This window comes from Lynx rufus, unplaced genomic scaffold, assembly GCF_022079265.1.
Source record: "Lynx rufus isolate CCGP_SWC_20201006 ecotype Redwood Valley unplaced genomic scaffold, mLynRuf1.p SCAF_8, whole genome shotgun sequence".
NCBI classification, from domain to species: Eukaryota; Metazoa; Chordata; class Mammalia; order Carnivora; family Felidae; genus Lynx; species Lynx rufus.
The window spans coordinates 134,577,195-134,593,752 of record NW_025814896.1 but is presented as its reverse complement, the minus strand read 5'-3'; the positions used below and the strand labels follow the sequence as shown (position 1 = coordinate 134,593,752).

At 46.5% G+C, this 16,558-nt stretch overlaps 1 protein-coding gene across 1 annotated transcript in view; it reads right to left on the bottom strand.

Annotated features, from left to right (window-relative positions):
• MBOAT2 (membrane bound O-acyltransferase domain containing 2) overlaps nucleotides 1-16,558 on the bottom strand; it is a 126,481-nt gene that overhangs the window by 13,843 nt on the left and 96,080 nt on the right. The window contains exons 5-7 of the mRNA XM_047069236.1: nucleotides 12,181-12,236; nucleotides 10,350-10,404; nucleotides 4,601-4,784 (exon numbers count right to left, since the gene is read on the bottom strand). Of these exons, the coding sequence (XP_046925192.1) occupies nucleotides 4,601-4,784; nucleotides 10,350-10,404; nucleotides 12,181-12,236 (295 nt within the window). The remainder of the gene's footprint in view (nucleotides 1-4,600; nucleotides 4,785-10,349; nucleotides 10,405-12,180; nucleotides 12,237-16,558) is intronic.

Sequence of the window (16,558 nt, the reverse complement as noted above, 5' to 3'; positions counted from 1 at the left end):
AATCTGAAAGCAAACACAGGCGCGTAGGAGTGAGCACACGAAAACAGTCACGTTAAAAACTTTTGGTGGTGGATTGTACATTTAATATACACACTCATACGCAGTTAATTACTCCATTGTGCTTTTACCCTGTATTTCCCAAATGCTACGCATCTCATGAACATTATTTTTGCAACAAACAACTCATACATCTCTTTAAATCTGAAAGTTCTTGGATGCAATTTTGTTCACAAAACTAAAAGAACCACACGCCCGAGAAAACAAAAAAGATCTGCACAGAAGATTCTGATGGGGAAAAGAAAGAAAAAAAGCCATTCTTTACTGTATCCTAGAAAGGCGAAATCACCGTAAGAGAACCCAACTCGTGGTGTTTTTGGGTTATTAGTAGGCCGGAATATTTCAATCCGACTCGGTGTAAGGGAGGTGACGGCCCCTGCCGAGGGAGGGAAGCAGGTGGAGGAAAGGAAGGGCTGGCTGTACCCAGGTCATGGGAGGTAACAAAATACTTGCATTTTGAGTGTCCTGCTCAGCAACCTAATAATATTCAAATTAACTAACCTGCAAATGAACGTTCACACGTGAACACTTTCTGTAACACCACCAAAAGAAACGGCTCAGAGGCAGGAGTCAAAGCACATGCCCGGCTCACTGCACTGCTGGAAGAGCGTTATTTGTTCTGGGGCTGGCCTTGCGAGGAGGTGCTGAGTGGTCAAGGGCTCCTCGCTGCAGCTCGTATTCTTATTTCCTCCATGTCTTTGAAAGCCTCCTCCAGTACGGAAAAGGCTACCTTTTCTTCACCTCTTCCCAAAATATCTAACCTATACATTTGAGAAGAGATTTAAAGCAGGTAATTAGAGAGAAATTATAATTACAAATGAGGTGAGCTGGAGAAAATGGCCTGACACAGTAACCTAAAAAGTGGGTGCGTCATCTCAGGGACACAGTGAGAAAGGCTGCGGCCTTCCGACTACGTGTGCAAGTTTCCAGGTCTCAGTCTCAAAACAAAACTTCAAGTAGCACACATCTGATCGCAACCAGCGGTAGGCACACTCGCCCATGAGACTCCCCAAAAAGGCTGAGGCAAAGTGAGATCAGGGACCCGGGGAGGCGGGGGGTGGGGGCCTGGGAAGCCGGGTACAGGCCCTGGGTGTCAGAGTCTCCTGCTCAATAAGGTGGCACCTTCCACCATTCCAGCAGGGGGGCCAGACGTTAGCTCTCAGAGAAGCTGAGCCAGAGAAGATCAGGCTTAGGGGCACAGGTCCAGGGTGGGGGGCGGGGTGAGTGCTGGGATGGAAACGTAGAGACTCTGGAGGAAGTCTGCGTCCTGAGAGGTGAAATCCTCAGCCCCCTTGACCAGGCCAGCTCCAGAAACCAGCAGTCAACTTTGTATCTACCTCGTGAGACTGCAGAAGACTGGAGGATCCTTCACTAAGAAACTAAGCAGCCTCAGAGAAAAGTCCTACAGACGTCATGGCGGAGGCAGACAGGTGCTCCCCGGAAGCCACCCTCCCCTTCTTGCACAACGATGGAATGTTTACTTGGGGGCACTGAACTCTAGCTGAAGACCACACAGCACAGTCCGCTTCGCAGCTGAGTGTAGCCACGAGGTCCACGTGATGTCGACACAAGTAACGTGGACAGCTCCTGCGGTGAGCCAGCTTAAACCTTAAACCGTGTAAATGAGGGCAACACCCCAAGGATGGCAAGCACAGGCGAGAGCTTAGATCCCCCACCCCCAGGGCCTCCACATTATCCGCAGACCACTGACACCAGATGTCCTACCTTTTTAAGCTGCTGTTATCTTGGCCCTTGTTTTAGTACCCAAACCCGTATCTTACCTAGATAAAGACAGTTGGGAGGTCCCCAACAAAAGGGCCACTGGCTACCTGACCGCCCTACTTTGGATCCCAAGAGTCTACCCACGCCACTGATGCACAGAGAGCTTCCAAATACCTTTGAGTGATCTGTAAATCACCACCTCCGACTGTGTAAATTTTATGCCTCTGGAATTTCAATTCCAAATACATTAAGACAGTGAGATCATACATTAAGAGTGTTTGCCATTGCCAACAACCTCTGATTTATGATGTCTATAACCCAAAAAAGGAAAGTGACATTTTATGAGAGTGCATCCCATAAAAATTCAGAGTGAGGTGACAGAAGGAATGAATACATTTGTATTATTCTTTGTTGGGTGTGACTTACTACTACTCACATGTTTGAAGCGCTTGAAATTTTTCTAGTATTATATAACATTATGTCCAGTATCTTGAATCCTAGCTTTTAATACTCTTTCTACTACTCCAGGGTAAGATTCTGGAATATCAGAGCTATCTATAATTATCCTTCCTTTCTCTGATGGCAATGAGACTGCTAAAGGGTCAAGTGGTCAGCCTGGAGACACCAAACAGTCAATGGAAGAGATTTGAATGTACTCCATGTCAAGCCTGAAATTCGATCCCGCTTGATACAACGTTTATCAATTAATATGTAACCAGTAATAGAAAGTGGGAAGACAAAAGCACCTTTTGGTATAAAACACGATGGGTCACATGGCAGAGAAGAGACTGGGTGTGCTTTTCTTCATTCAAACTTCAGTTTACAGAAACTCAAAGGAGGGTGATCCTTTGCTCCAAGCCCCACATTCAGAAAAATCATACTGGCTCCCTTTTTTGCCTCAGACTTTTTGACTGGACTATTTCTCATGGGACTTTTTTTTTTTTTTTTTTTTTTAAATTTTTTTTTTTCAACGTTTATTTATTTTTGGGACAGAGAGAGACAGAGCATGAACGGGGGAGGGGCAGAGAGAGAGGGAGACACAGAGTCGGAAACAGGCTCCAGGCTCTGAGCCATCAGCCCAGAGCCCGACGCGGGGCTCGAACTCACGGACCGCGAGATCGTGACCTGGCTGAAGTCGGACGCTTAACCGACTGCGCCACCCAGGCGCCCCTCTCATGGGACTTTTAGATTCTACCAGATCAGCGGCGCCTGGGGGGCTCAGTCGGTTAAGCGTCCGACTTTGGTTCAGGTCATGAGCTCACGGTTCATGGGTTCAAGCCCACGTTGGGCTCTGTGCTGACAGCTAAGCCTGGAGCCTGCTTAGGATTCTGTGTCTCCCTCTCTCTCTGCCTCTCCCCAGCTTGTGCTCTGTCTCTCTCTCTCAAAACCAAATAAACATTAAAAAGATTTTTTTTCTAGGACCAAAACAAAAACAGGCAGCTGAGTGCATTTGGCCCATGGGCCATAGTTAGTTTGCCTACCTCTTGTTATAATAACGTCATTCTTTTCTTTGAAACCAACATTAAAAAGGAAGTCACTTTTAATAAAGACAAAAATGGTGCCTGGGTGGCTCAGTCGGTTAAGTATCCGACTTCGGCTCAGGTCATGATCTCACAGTTTGTGGGTTCGAGGTCCGCCTGGGGCTCTGTGCTGACAGCTCAGAGCCTGGAGCCTGCTTCGGATTCTGTGTCTCCTCCCCCTCTCTCTGCCTCTCCCTAGCTCATGCTGTCTCTATCTCTCAAAAAAAAAAAAAAAAAAAAAAAAGGTAAACATTAAAAAAATTTTTTTAAAAACCACAAAAGATTCTACCAGATCAAATCCAGAAACTCAGCTGGCACAAAGCCTGAGAGCCCTTCTTGATAAAGGAGCATCATTCCCAGCAGTTCAGAGGAAATAAAGTTCATGCTCCGCTGTGAGGCAATTTAGCACGGACTTCATAGTCAGACTGCCTGGGTTTGAACCCGAGTTCTCCCACAGCCAACCTGGGCAATCCTGGTCAAATGACGTGGGCCCGGTTTCCTCGTCCATTCAGTGGTGAGAGTAACAGCACCCGCCTTGTGCTGGGGGGCTGAGAGAGCAACCGTGAAGTGTCCACGGCAGGACTTGGCACATGGGAAATGCTATCAAAGTGTCAGCTACCATTAACTCTTTTAAAAAGTTTATTTACCTATTTTGAGAGAGAGAGAGAGAGAGAGAGGGGAGAGAGAGGATCCCAAGCAGGCTCCACACTGTCAGCACAGAGCCTGACTCGGGGCTCAAACTCACAAAGCGTGAGGTCGTGATCTGAGCTGAAATCAAGAGTCAGAGGCTTAGCTGAATGAACGACCCAGATGCTCCATTATTAACTTTTTTATTGTGGGAATCAGGAAAAGTTTTACGGAAAAGGTGGTATTTGATGTAGGCTTTTAAAGAGGAGTAAGATTTCCACTAGCGATGATCAGGAAGACGACAGGGAAGGCAGGGGAGGAGAACAGGGGAATTAGGGGAACATGACATACAGGTAAGGAAAGAGCCTAGAAAATTAGGTTGCATCAGTTCCAGGCAAACGGCTCTCCCGGAAAATATCCCGTAACTATAAAGCATCACTCTCACTAAGGATCTCAGCATAGCTTGTAAAGTAACCTTCATTTTGTTCTTTGATCATGACTGTACTTCTACTGGGCATCATTACTAGGCACAGTGTGAAGGGTCATTTATCTTAGAAAAATATTTTCAAAGAAATAGATGGGTAAGTTCAAAACTTGAAAACAGTAGAATCTTTAAACAAACAACATTAGTCAATACAAGCTATCAAGGCTCCAGATAAACCTCATGACCTTACATTTGGAGATGGCTCTGCTCTCTGGTTCTGCATTTCTTCTTTTCCGTTTTCGCCTGACCGTGTCATGTGGTACGATCTGCCTTCGATGAAAGTAATGTAGTCTTTGTAGGAGCAGAGTGGGCCTGCCAGGATGCCCATGAAGTTACAGTTGTAACTTAAGTACTCCAGGAGGCTTGGCATGCGTCTGTAAATGGAAAACGCGCAGCTTGTGAGATGTGACATAAGCGTTCAGAAAATCTGATAGGAATAATCATCTTCCTCACTGCCCTTACCATTTCCAAAATAAAACGAGCTTCAATTTTCAGTTGCATTCATACAATAAGAATTTTTTAAAATGTTGATTTATTTTTGAGAGGGCGAGAGAGAGGGCAAGCAGGGGGAGGGGCAGAGAGAGGGGAACAGAGGATCCCAAGCGGGTCCCGTGCTGATGGCAGACAGCCCAAGGCGGGGCTCAAACTCACGAACCGTGAGATCACCACTTGAGCCGAAGTCAGACATTCAACTGACTGAGCTACCCGGGTGTCCCCAAACAGTAAGAATATAAAAGACCAGGATGTAGTGATGCTCACTGGTGTTTCTGGGAAAGGGAGCCTTCATACAGGCCTTCATGACCAACTACAACAGGTTTCTACTTAATTTCTTCATTATAAAACGAACCTAAGACGGACAAGACATGGCATAAAGAATCATCCCTGACTGGCTAACCATTCAAGCACTCGACAAATCTTATGTGTGCCCCGAGTATATGCCCACCTGCTCTAGGGTCTAGAGATACTGCAGTGAACAAAATAGAGACATATTCTGCATTCACATAGAAGATGCAAAAAACAGATACTTTAAAAACATGTATGAAGTATTTTCAGAGATGCTAAGTACGACAAAGAGAAAGGTTTCTATTATTACTTTTACTATTGCTATTACCATTGCATGAACAAGTCAAAGAAGGCCTCTCTCACAAGACAACATCTAGGCAGAGCCCGGAAGGAGTGAGACGGGGAGTCCTGTGAGTATCTGCGACAAGGATCAGGGCAGAGGGAACAGTGTGTGCAAAATCACTGAGCTGGAGCGTGCCCCGCAGCAGGGAGGCTGCTGTTGCTAGAAGGGGCTGAGACGTGGAGAAAGTCCGAGAGAACCCAGGGGAGATCATATAGGGCTTGCCTTCTAAGCCACGGTAGGAACTTTCGGACTTTATTCTGAATGCGATGAAACACTACAGGAGGGTTTTTAAAAGGCCTATGCTGCAAAAGAAGCCCTGTAGCCCCTGAGGGTGGGCAGGACACGAGTGGAAGCCAGAAGACCAGCCGGGAGGCCACTGGGATCTCTAGGCAGGAGAGGACAGTGGCTGGGAGGCAGCACTGGTGTATGTTCTGGCAAGACAACCTAAGGGTTTGCTGATACACTGCATGTGGGTGTGAGAAAGCAATGAGGGATGCCTTGCAACATTTTCCATTCAAATGCTCTGAGGTCTGTGCAAATGGCACGTGGTATCTAAAGTTTACAGAGCATTCTAGTTCTTACTGCAGGTAACCGGGTAAAAAATACATACATTATCATACAGGTGACTTAGCAGTCTGCATTTTATTGATTTTCTTTTTTTTTTTAAGTTTATTTCTTTATTTTGAGAGAGAAAGCAAGCACATGCACACACGTGGCACAAAGAGAGGGAGCTCCAAGCAGGCTCTGAGCTGTCAGCGTGGAGCCCGACACGGGGCTCGAACTCACGAACCATGAGATCGTGACCTGAGCCGAAACCAAGAGTCGGAGACTCAACTTACTGAGCCACCCAGGCTCCCCTTATTGATTTCCTAAAAGCAGCTCCATTTATCAAGTCTGCTGTCCACTGACAATCATAAACTACCATAAATAAAAGAACAGCTGGGGCACCCGGGTGGCTCAGTCAGTTAAGCGTCCAACTCTTGATTTCGGCTCAGGTCACGATCTCATGGTTCATGAGTTCGAGCGCCACCTTGGGCTCCGCCCTAGCAGTGCTGAGCCTGCTTAGGACTCTCTCTCTCTCTCTCTCTCCCCTTCCCCCACTTGTGCTCAGTCTCTCTCTCAAAATAAATAAACTTAAAAAAGAGAGAGATTTTTAAAAGAACAGCTACACCTGGGGACAGGAAGCAGGCTTCTGGAAGATGTTACCATCCTTCCTTCCTCTCTAAATGTGAGAAGTGCTTTCCTTAAAAAAGCACGCTCTTTGTGGCCAAGAGAAGTTGACAGAACCCCCCTCATATGTGTCTTTATTAAAAAAAACCAAAAAAAAGAAAACCGTGCTTCCTGTCCATCTGATACTAGCTAGATCACCACGGAGCCAAACTCCTTTTTAGATTCTTCCAGAATTATTTTTCCACATTTAAAATTGTTTTGAGCTTTACGTCTTTTCTATTGAAGGCTCAAAATTGAGGCAAGAAACATGCTGCTGGCAGATTTTCTCTTGTCTTTCTTCCCGTAATGCTGAAAGAGAATGCTTTCTCACTGCCTCAAACAAGAGTGCGTGCCCTGCAATCACGAAGTGATGAACTTCCTGTGCTCCCCCAAAACAGCTCCATTTCAACACTGAGTATTTCAAGCCCCGAAACAATGCCAGGTTATCAAGGCGTGCAGCTCAGTCCTCCCAAGTCAAATAGTGTGTCACGATTTGCAAGGACAGGAGATAACTCTGAACCATGACATTTGCTGAAGTTGTCCTGGCTCAACTGTCATAACAAATGACAAGTCATTTTACGTCCTGAGTAGCTAATTATAATATTTGCTACTTAAAATGAGAGGCATGTCCTTTACGACATGAAATGACAGAACCATTTTTCGTTCCATAGGCGTTTATTTGGGGTCGACTCCACTGGGTCCTCGGTTCGAGCTTCTCAATCTCAGCATTACGGGCTTTCTTGGACAATAACTCTTTGTCGCAGGGGGCTGTCCTGCGCACTGGAGGGCGTTGAGCGGCATCCTGGCCTCCACCCGCTAGATGTCAGTAGCGTCACCCCGCTCCACTGTGACAACGAAAACTGTCTCCAGACATTGTCTGATGTCCCCAGGGAGGGCACGCAAGCACCCCCAGTGGTGAGCTGCTATCTCGGCGATGAGGATATAATCATAAACGAGCTCAACTTCTCTCTGCACACAGCTGTTTCATTAAGGGGGCAGAAAGAGGGACAATCGAACATAAATCTATACTACCAGACAATAACATACACTGTGAAGAAAAACAAAGGAGGGCCAAGGGACAGAGAGTGATGGCAGGGAAGGGGGGGTTTCTGACAAGGGGGTCTGTGTAGAACTAGGGCCCTTGTCGGGCCCCGTACCTGGCGGTCCTAAGTGTGTTAGTCCACCCCCAGTTAATTCCATGAGGAGCCGCTGTGGGCTTTTCCTCAGAAGAGAGGAATAGTATGATCCAACGCATGTCGGAAAGACCTGTGGCTGCTGAGTGAAATGCAGACTGTGGAGGGAAAAAAGGGAGAAAACTGAGCCCTGCTGGGGAGGCTTTTCCAGTAGGCCCGGTAGAGGGCGAGGTCCGGCTGGGGCGATCTCCGTGGGAATGGTGAGAAGCCAGTCTGATCAGGGACGGTCAGATGTCATGGTCAGATGAGAAACAGGTCTCCAAGGAAGAGGTTAACTTGCCAGAGAAGTGGATTTGCAGTAAGAAAGCATGAGTTTGCCTCGGTTTTTGCCCTAAGGGGCTAGTTTCAAATGGTACTGCTGTTAACTAAGGAGGTAGTGGGCCGGGGAGAGGGAAGAAGGAGACGGAAATCAGAAACTCTTTTTGGAACTTGTCCTATTTGAGACACCTGCTCAGATCCACGCCAAGATGTTGAAATGGCAGATGAGGGTGAGGCTGGAACTCAGAAGAGAGGTGCCGTGGGAAGACAGTTACAAGACTTCAAACAGGTGGACTGTATTGAAGGCCAGTGGACGGCACGTGATCCCCAGAGAACACGGAGGAGCCCGAGGATGGCCTCGGAGCCCACGAGTCTTTAGTGGTGAGCCTCAGAGGGGGAGGATTCAGCAAAGAAGACAGACGGAAACAGCCAGAGAGGTGGGAAGAACACAGGAGGGTGGCCTCCTGGAAGGCACGTGAGGAATGTAGTTCAAGGACTGACGGATCGGCTGGGTCAGATGGTGCTGGGAGGCTGACAATTACATCTGCCGAGGGTAAGGCCACCTGCAAAAACGCTATCAGACCAGTAGTGGGGACACACCCGAGTGCCGTGGGCTGAGGAGAGCAGGGGGGTGGGGAAGGGGAGACGGCGACACAAATCTCTCACAGAGGCTTGCTCTACAAGGCTGCAGAGTACTGGGGAGGCAGCTCGCAGGGAAAGTGAGGTAAAGGTGTTTCTCCTTTCAGTGCGAAAAGACAGGGAGAAATGACGAGTGACAGTGCCCGGGCCGGGGCGAGAAGCAAGATCCTGGAGTTAAAAGCAGCTGGACTCAGGGAGAAGTGAGAAGTTGGCCTTGGGCTGGACTATGGGCAGCGCTTGGGACGGGACAGGAAGTGGAGCATGGCGTTACAGACACAGGCAGCTTGGCAGCTTTAGTGGTTGCAGAATGAAGTAACTTCGCTGCCACCCTGAGTTGGCGGAGGGTGTGCGGGGCGTCTGAGGAAGGAGAGCGCGCTCGCGGGAGCGGACCGGAAGACGCACCACGGCCACTGGCCACGCTAAGGCCCTGATGTTAAACGTGGGGCCACCCCGTCAAAACAAGTGCAGTCAACGGGGACGAATGTTCTTCCAGTCTGCTCCCTTCCGCGGTCTGGGTAGGCGGAGAGTTGAATTTAATAGCGTTTGGGGTTTTGCTAGGTAGGTGTGTGGGGGGAGGGCAAGGCGGAACTGGGAGCTGAGTGTCCATTAACGAGAGGTGGCAGGGATGGGCCGAGGACTCCTAAAGACCCCAGAATCCAGATCAAAGTGCCCGCTCATCAACTGTCTGTTCAAGTGTGTGTTTACTGATATGTAAATACTGACTACGGAGAATATCAAAATGGAGTAATTTTAAAGGTGGGGAAAATGTAAGAAGATTCCCAAGATATGCTGCCAAGAGGGAAGCCTCAGGGTAGGGTCTATCCACTATCACAAACTTAACCTCATTCTTCTGACAGCCAGGCACCTGTTAGTTTTTGATTTACAGAAAGCAAGGGGCTTCCAAGGAATTTTTCCTTTAGGTAAAATGAGTTTTTGATGTCTAATTGTATTAAGATAGACCCTACCCAAGAAATTAAGCTATTCCTTAGATAAGACAACAGAGTACTATAATAAAGGAAGTAGAAACCAACCCAGAATGAATTCCTCAAGGAATATTGAGAATATTTTACTGGTTCTTTGTTGTTTCAAAACATGGCATCTATGTGCTATATTAACATATCTTAACTCAGTACCTGCTATTGAGTTATTGGTCTGTAAATGGAAGTGGAGATTATCACTCATTACTATATGGCAGACACGAAGACTATTATGATCTTGCTGTCTTCAGGAACTCAGAAAGTCACAGGAGAGACAGAAAATTTGGTGATACCCTCATGGTACACAGGAGGCACATACTATGTGATGATATATCCAAGGTGCTATGTGAGCCTTAGAAGAGGTATGTAGCCTCACCCAGCCAGATTTGGTGGAGGGAGGTGTGCGGAGGGAGGAAGCTTTGGTTTTCACGAAGTCGGTACCTCTAGGAGGACAAGGCAGCCTTAGCCATGAGAGTCGAGTATATCCCAGGTAGAGACAGCGTGAGCCATGGCGGGACACCACGGAAGGGCACGTACCTTACAGCCAGACCTCTCTGTGATGCAGTCAGTTCTTCATCCTTTCGAAACATCCCTGGGAAATAAAAACAGGTACTTTGGTCAACTGTGATTTCCCCCAAGAATGGCATTTTCCCCCATTCTCACTTCTACCATTTTCTCAGTGGAAATTCATGCTATAATCCCAACTTTTGGTGTAACTGGTTCCTTTCTTTCTCATTGTCACATTGGTTCAATCACATCAAAGGACCACCATGGAACCCAACATGTCTAGGTCTGTATAAGATAAATAACACACATCAAGGCACAAATCTGAGACTTCTCTAGAGGAATTATTATTAACTTAAAAATTCCATGGGTGTTATATGTAAGTGCTGAGTCACTGGATTCTACTCCTGAAGCCAAGACTACACTGTATATTAACTAATTTGAGAATAATTAAAAAAAAATTCTAAAATGCTAGCATATTTTATAAATTTTTTTTTCAACATTTATTTATTTTTTTGGGACAGAGAGAGACAGAGCATGAACGAGGGAGGGGCAGAGAGAGAGGGAGACACAGAATCGGAAACAGGCTCCAGGCTCTGAGCCATCAGCCCAGAGCCCGACGCGGGGCTCGAACTCACGGACCGCGAGATCGTGACCTGGCTGAAGTCGGACGCTTAACCGACTGCGCCACCCAGGTGCCCCGCTAGCATATTTTATAATAAACACTCTGATTTTCAAAAGGCGGCATTTAAGGGGCACTTGGGTGGCTCAGTCAGTTGAGCATCTGACTTCGGCTCAGGTCATGGTCTCATGATTTGTGGGTTCAAGCCCCATATTGGGCTCTGTGCTGACAGCTCAGAGCCCGGAGCCTGCTTTGGATTCTATGTCTCTGTCTCTGTCCCTCCTCGGCTGACGCTCTCTGCCCCTCTCTCAAAATAAATAAGTAAACATTAAAAAAAAACAGAAGGGGGCATCAAAATGTTTCCATTGTTAGATGATTGACTAACATCAGTATTACGAACCAGAAGCTCAACATAAAGCAAGAAATGATTTCCCTACCTCTCTGACTGTAATGAATGAAAACTGTATACATACATCATCTTTACCTTCTCTCCCCAAAGAGGAGGCTAGGACTTACGATTACACATTACTAGATTCTAAGCCCAATTTAAAGACCAAAGGAGAACTAAATTAAGAAGCAAACAATATACTTAAAACATATCTGTAGGTGTTCCTTAGCAGATGGCACAGGATGGGTGCTCTATGCAGTGGGGCTAAAAACCCCACGTAAAAAGCTCTGTGGGCCACTACGGATGACCAGTCTGACGGGGATGTCCCTCCAGTATGGGAAGAAACCAGAGTCTAATTCATGACTCACAGCCCAGAGTGTTAGCATTTCCTATGGCAAGGTATCCATTCACTGAAGATTGAAAATATGAATATATAAATATTTATGCTAAAAATACATGTAATTGTGTGTGCGTGTACTGTATATGTAAGGGATGAGGGATGGGGGAAAAGCATTCAAATACTAATTAATAAAAATGTAACAAAGACGAAGCAGGGACCAATAAAACTTGGATTGAGACCAAATGTCTATTTCTTTTATATTTTATACTGCCACTAATGTTGGTCATATGACGGACCCCACTCTTACTGTTTTTGTCACTAAATCAGGTGTGAAATTAAGATGAAAAACTGCAAAAAAAAATAGTAAATAAACACACTTTAATGAACCTAAGCAGAGTTGAATATTCCTGTCTCTTACCTCCTCTAATGCAGAAAGTTAGGGTCTTATCTCAAGTGAAAGTATATTTGAATAGGATTTCTTTCGGTGATGAAAAGTTAATTTCTAAATTCTTACCATCATGAATTTCATAAGCCAAACTAGTGATCTTCTGGGTAATTATCATCATTGGGCTGTAACAGAATAAAAAAAATAAGTATTTAAAAGGAGAAATTTAAAATAATACTGATGACGTATTAGAGAAGATGTGGTTTATATATACAATGGAATATTACTTGGCAATGAGAAAGAATGAAATCCTGCCGTTTGCAGCAACGTGGATGAACTGTAGGGTATTATGCTAAGTGAAATAAGTCAGGCAGAGAAAGACAGATCCCATATGTTTTCATTCATATGTGGATCCTAAGAAACTTAACAGAAAACCATGGGGGAAGGGAAGGGGGAAAAAAGTTACAAACAGAGAGGGAGGGAGGCAAACCATAAGAGACTCTTAAATACAGAGAACAACCTAAGGGTTGATGGGGCGGGGGGGGGGACTGGGTGATGGGCAGGGAGGAGGGCACTTGTTGGGATGAGCACCAGGTGTTGTATGGAAACCAAGTTGACAATAAATTACATTTTTTAAAAAAAGAAAAAAGAGTTTATTCCACTTATGCAATCACAAAATCCTGACACTTTTTAACATTAAAAAAAAAAAAAAGACCTCCAAGGGATTTCAAAGAGAGAATTCAGGGGCTGCTATGTTTGGGGAAGGTATAGGGGCTAAGGGAGTTAGGGCTTCTCCCTTGCTTTAAAAGGCAGGCAGGCAGGCGGGAAGGAAGGAAGGAAGGAAACAGGGCAGGGAGGGAAGGAAGAGAGAGTGAAGAAATGAAAAGGGAAAGCGGCAGGCAGAGAGAGAAAAAGAGAAAAGAAAGGAAGAAGGGAAGAAAGAAGGGAGGAAGGGAGGAAAGGAGGAAGCAAGGGAGGGAAAGAGAAACGCATGCTCATCCCCCACGAGGCCCTGCGTGAGCATCACCACCCGCCTCCTCCCTCACGCACTAAGAGCACTAGGACGTGGGGCCAGAGGGAGGCGAAGGCAGGCATCGGGCTGGGCCCTGGCTTCCCGATCTTGACTTTTCAACCCGCCACACTGCTGCCCTTTGGCTCGGCTGACTTAAAGGTGAAAAATGAGTTGGGAAAAGGGGAATAGGTAGAAAATTAAAGTAGACTGGGTGAGAAATGTAGAACAAAACAGGAGAGATGGGGCACGAAGAAACAGGACAAGGTCCACCTCACTGGTCTAGGGCCCAGGGACCAAGGGTCTGGGAGAGCCACCGCAGAGATAGCACCTAACGCGCACCTTATGGAGGGCTTTAAGTCATGTTATAACTAAGAAAACGGCAATATTTCCCCCTGTTTTGTAATCTCTAATTGAATGGATAACTTGGAAAGGAAAAATAAATAAATCCATGTTAAAAAAAACCACCGGGACACATCTTTATCCTTTATTACGGTAGCTTACTGACGTTTGTATCAAAGAACAATTAATCACAAGTTATTTATTTATAGTTTTGGAATATTCCACCAAAACCAGAAAATCGCGTTTTGCCGAGAGGCAGAGGGTGAGCTCAGGCTCAGATATGTGCAGCCAAGGAAAGGCCTTCAGGAAGGCCAGCCCCACAGCCCACATGCGGCAGGAGGCGGCCCAGACTCCGCCACAGAGACCCCGTGCCTTCCACCTGTCCCCACTGCCCAGAGCACGAGACCGGTCAGCATCAGCTCTACCCATCAGCTCTACCCGTGGCCGAACACGAGCATCCTTCAACACCTAAAAAAAGGAGAATGCCTTCAGGCATTCAGGGGCAATGCGACACACAGACCCAGACCCCTGAGGACTTACAGCTCACTCTCCTCACCTAACAGGCAAGATCTCAGAAAAGAAAAACCTGTCAGATGGCAGGTGCTCTCAAAGTGCAGAAGGGAGGAGATTCCCCGTGGGCTCCCTTAAAAGTCAGCTCCTATGTGAACGCAACTCACTCTCAGGAAATGATCCCTCAGCCAGCCTATCCCCCAGCCTTCTCTGAACACCCAGCTGCCGTTTTAGCTTTCGGGATGTTTTACGTGCCTCTGAGGATTGCAAAAATAATGATTTCCACTTCCTTGGGGGAAAAGAATCATTTTTCTCATCCTGCCTAAGTTCTCTTCATAATATAGCTCAGCAAAGAATTATATAATACTCTTCGGTTCTAAATGCTAATTCCCACTTCACCTCAAGTCATAATAAAAACCACTGATAAAATAATTATTAAATTTATCAACTCAGTGACGGGGTGCCTGGATGGCTCAGTTGGCTAAGCATCTGACGCTTGAACTCAGTTCAGGTCTTGATCTCAGGGTCCTGAGTTCAAGCCCCACGCTTGGCTCCACGCCGGGCGTGAAGCTTACTTAAAAAAAAAAATATATATATATATATCAACTCAATGACAAACTGCTAGGTGCGTATATATAAGATGTTCCAAAAATGCAAATATGTGCTTTGTGAGTGCATGCCCTCCTTGTGCCCTGGCCACCGGGCCTCCCCGTGCAAGTGCTGTGCTATGTGCCGTGCAGGCTGCAGGATGGCTCGTGAAAGCCCTCGTGGTGGTGAATGTGACAGGGCTGAATGCCCCAGGATCTTTCCAAACGCTGCTCCCTCCACTTAGACCACTCTTCCTGGAACTGTTTTTGCAAGGACAGCTGAGGAATCACTTTGCCCAAGAGGCCCGTGGACAGCTCCACCTCAAGCCCCTCTGCCACAATGCCCACACTCGCCCTTCACTTAACCCCAGCTTCTTGTTTTCCTCCTCCAAAATATTTTCACGTTCGTGGCTGTTTCATTGTTGGTTTAAAATCTGTCTTTCCTCTCCAGAAAGTCCACGAGGTAAGGAACCAACAGTCTTTTTCACCACTGAACCCACAGTGCCTAGCACAAGAGAGGTGCTGAGTAAATATTTTAGAAACACTAAATAAACGGACTCCTCTAAGCGTCCGGTCAAGATCTCTTACTCCTTCTACAGGTTGGTCGGACTCCCTCTAGCCTGTCCATTCTCATCTGTGCTTGAAAGCATTTACCAAACTGTTTGTCATTTTTCTGTTTGCTTTCCTGTCACCACAAAAAACCCTGGGCTACTGAACACCAGGAACGCCGACTTAATTTATCTCTGCACCCGGGGCACTAGACATATACACGGGTTCAAAGGACCGACTGGTTTGCAAAAACGTCTCGGCATCTTCTTGTTCCCTTTACTGGTGATGGTTAGCCCCGACTATTCCCTTTGGTTTTAAATGGGTGGCAGTTCCAGGGCCTCTGGTCCAACCTGTCACGGGGTGGGGTCAGGGGGTGTTGAATGTGACAGTAAAATGCTAGAAGGCAGAAGTAGCACAGAGAGACTCAAAAGGAGTGGGTTGTAAGTGAAAGTAAGCCAGTACTACAGTGAAAGTTCAGCAAGGCATGAACAGATCACTGAGAGCTGAGAAAAGTAAACCAGAGGGGGAAATGGACACACGAGGCCAACACGGGCCATGTGCCTGACCAGGAAGCCGACCGGAGCAGGACCAACTTTACCTCGTTACGGCAGAACCCAGGGTGTGGAGAAAACACTTGTAAACGAAAACAACTCCACTGTTCTCAGAGAGTACCTGCTGTGGGTCTTCTTGAGAGGGCACTCTGTTCACAAATACCTGTTTCAGTGACTCACACATTATTTCACTTGGACCTTTACTGACATTTTAACTACTTGCTGACTTCTCATCTACTGGAGTCTCCAAATGCTAATCGCTTCCAGGGTCCTGGGAAGTCTGAGATCACCTGACATGAATCAGAAAGACCCTCTGAGGGGCGCCTGGGTGGCTCAGTCAGTTGAGCGTCCGACTTCAGCTCAGGTCACGATCTCACGGTTCACGGGTTCAAGACCCATGTCGGGCTCTGTGCCGACAGCTCGGAGCCTGGAGCCTGCTTCGGATTCTGTGTGTCTCCTCTCTCTGCCCCTTCCTCGCTCATGCTCTGTCTCAAAAATAATACATAAACGTTTAACAAAAATTTTTTTTAAATATATAAAAAAATTTTCAAAAGAGACTCTCTGCCTTCCCTGTGGCAGTCAGTGATGGAGGAGGGAGGGGGTGGACGGCCTCAGGATCTCCAACGGGGGAGCTCAGGGCCGCAGACAGAGATACCTGTACCTTCCACATGATGACATCACTGTATTTAGGTGGAAGTACACAGATTTACTCCCCGTGGCACTCGGCTAGGAATGTGCGGAAACGTGGAATCTAACGTTTCAGGAGAAATACTTCAGCTGACGAGACAGTTTCAAGTAATATTAAACAAGGAAAACAAAAACCCTACCTGCTACAACAACTAAAAGCTCTACACTTCTTGAAATTTAAAAAACAAAAGGATACAAAAATTTAAAAAACATATATTTTTTTGTCTCTACAGATAATGAGAAGAGTTGGTTTAGTTCTTTCATACAGTACA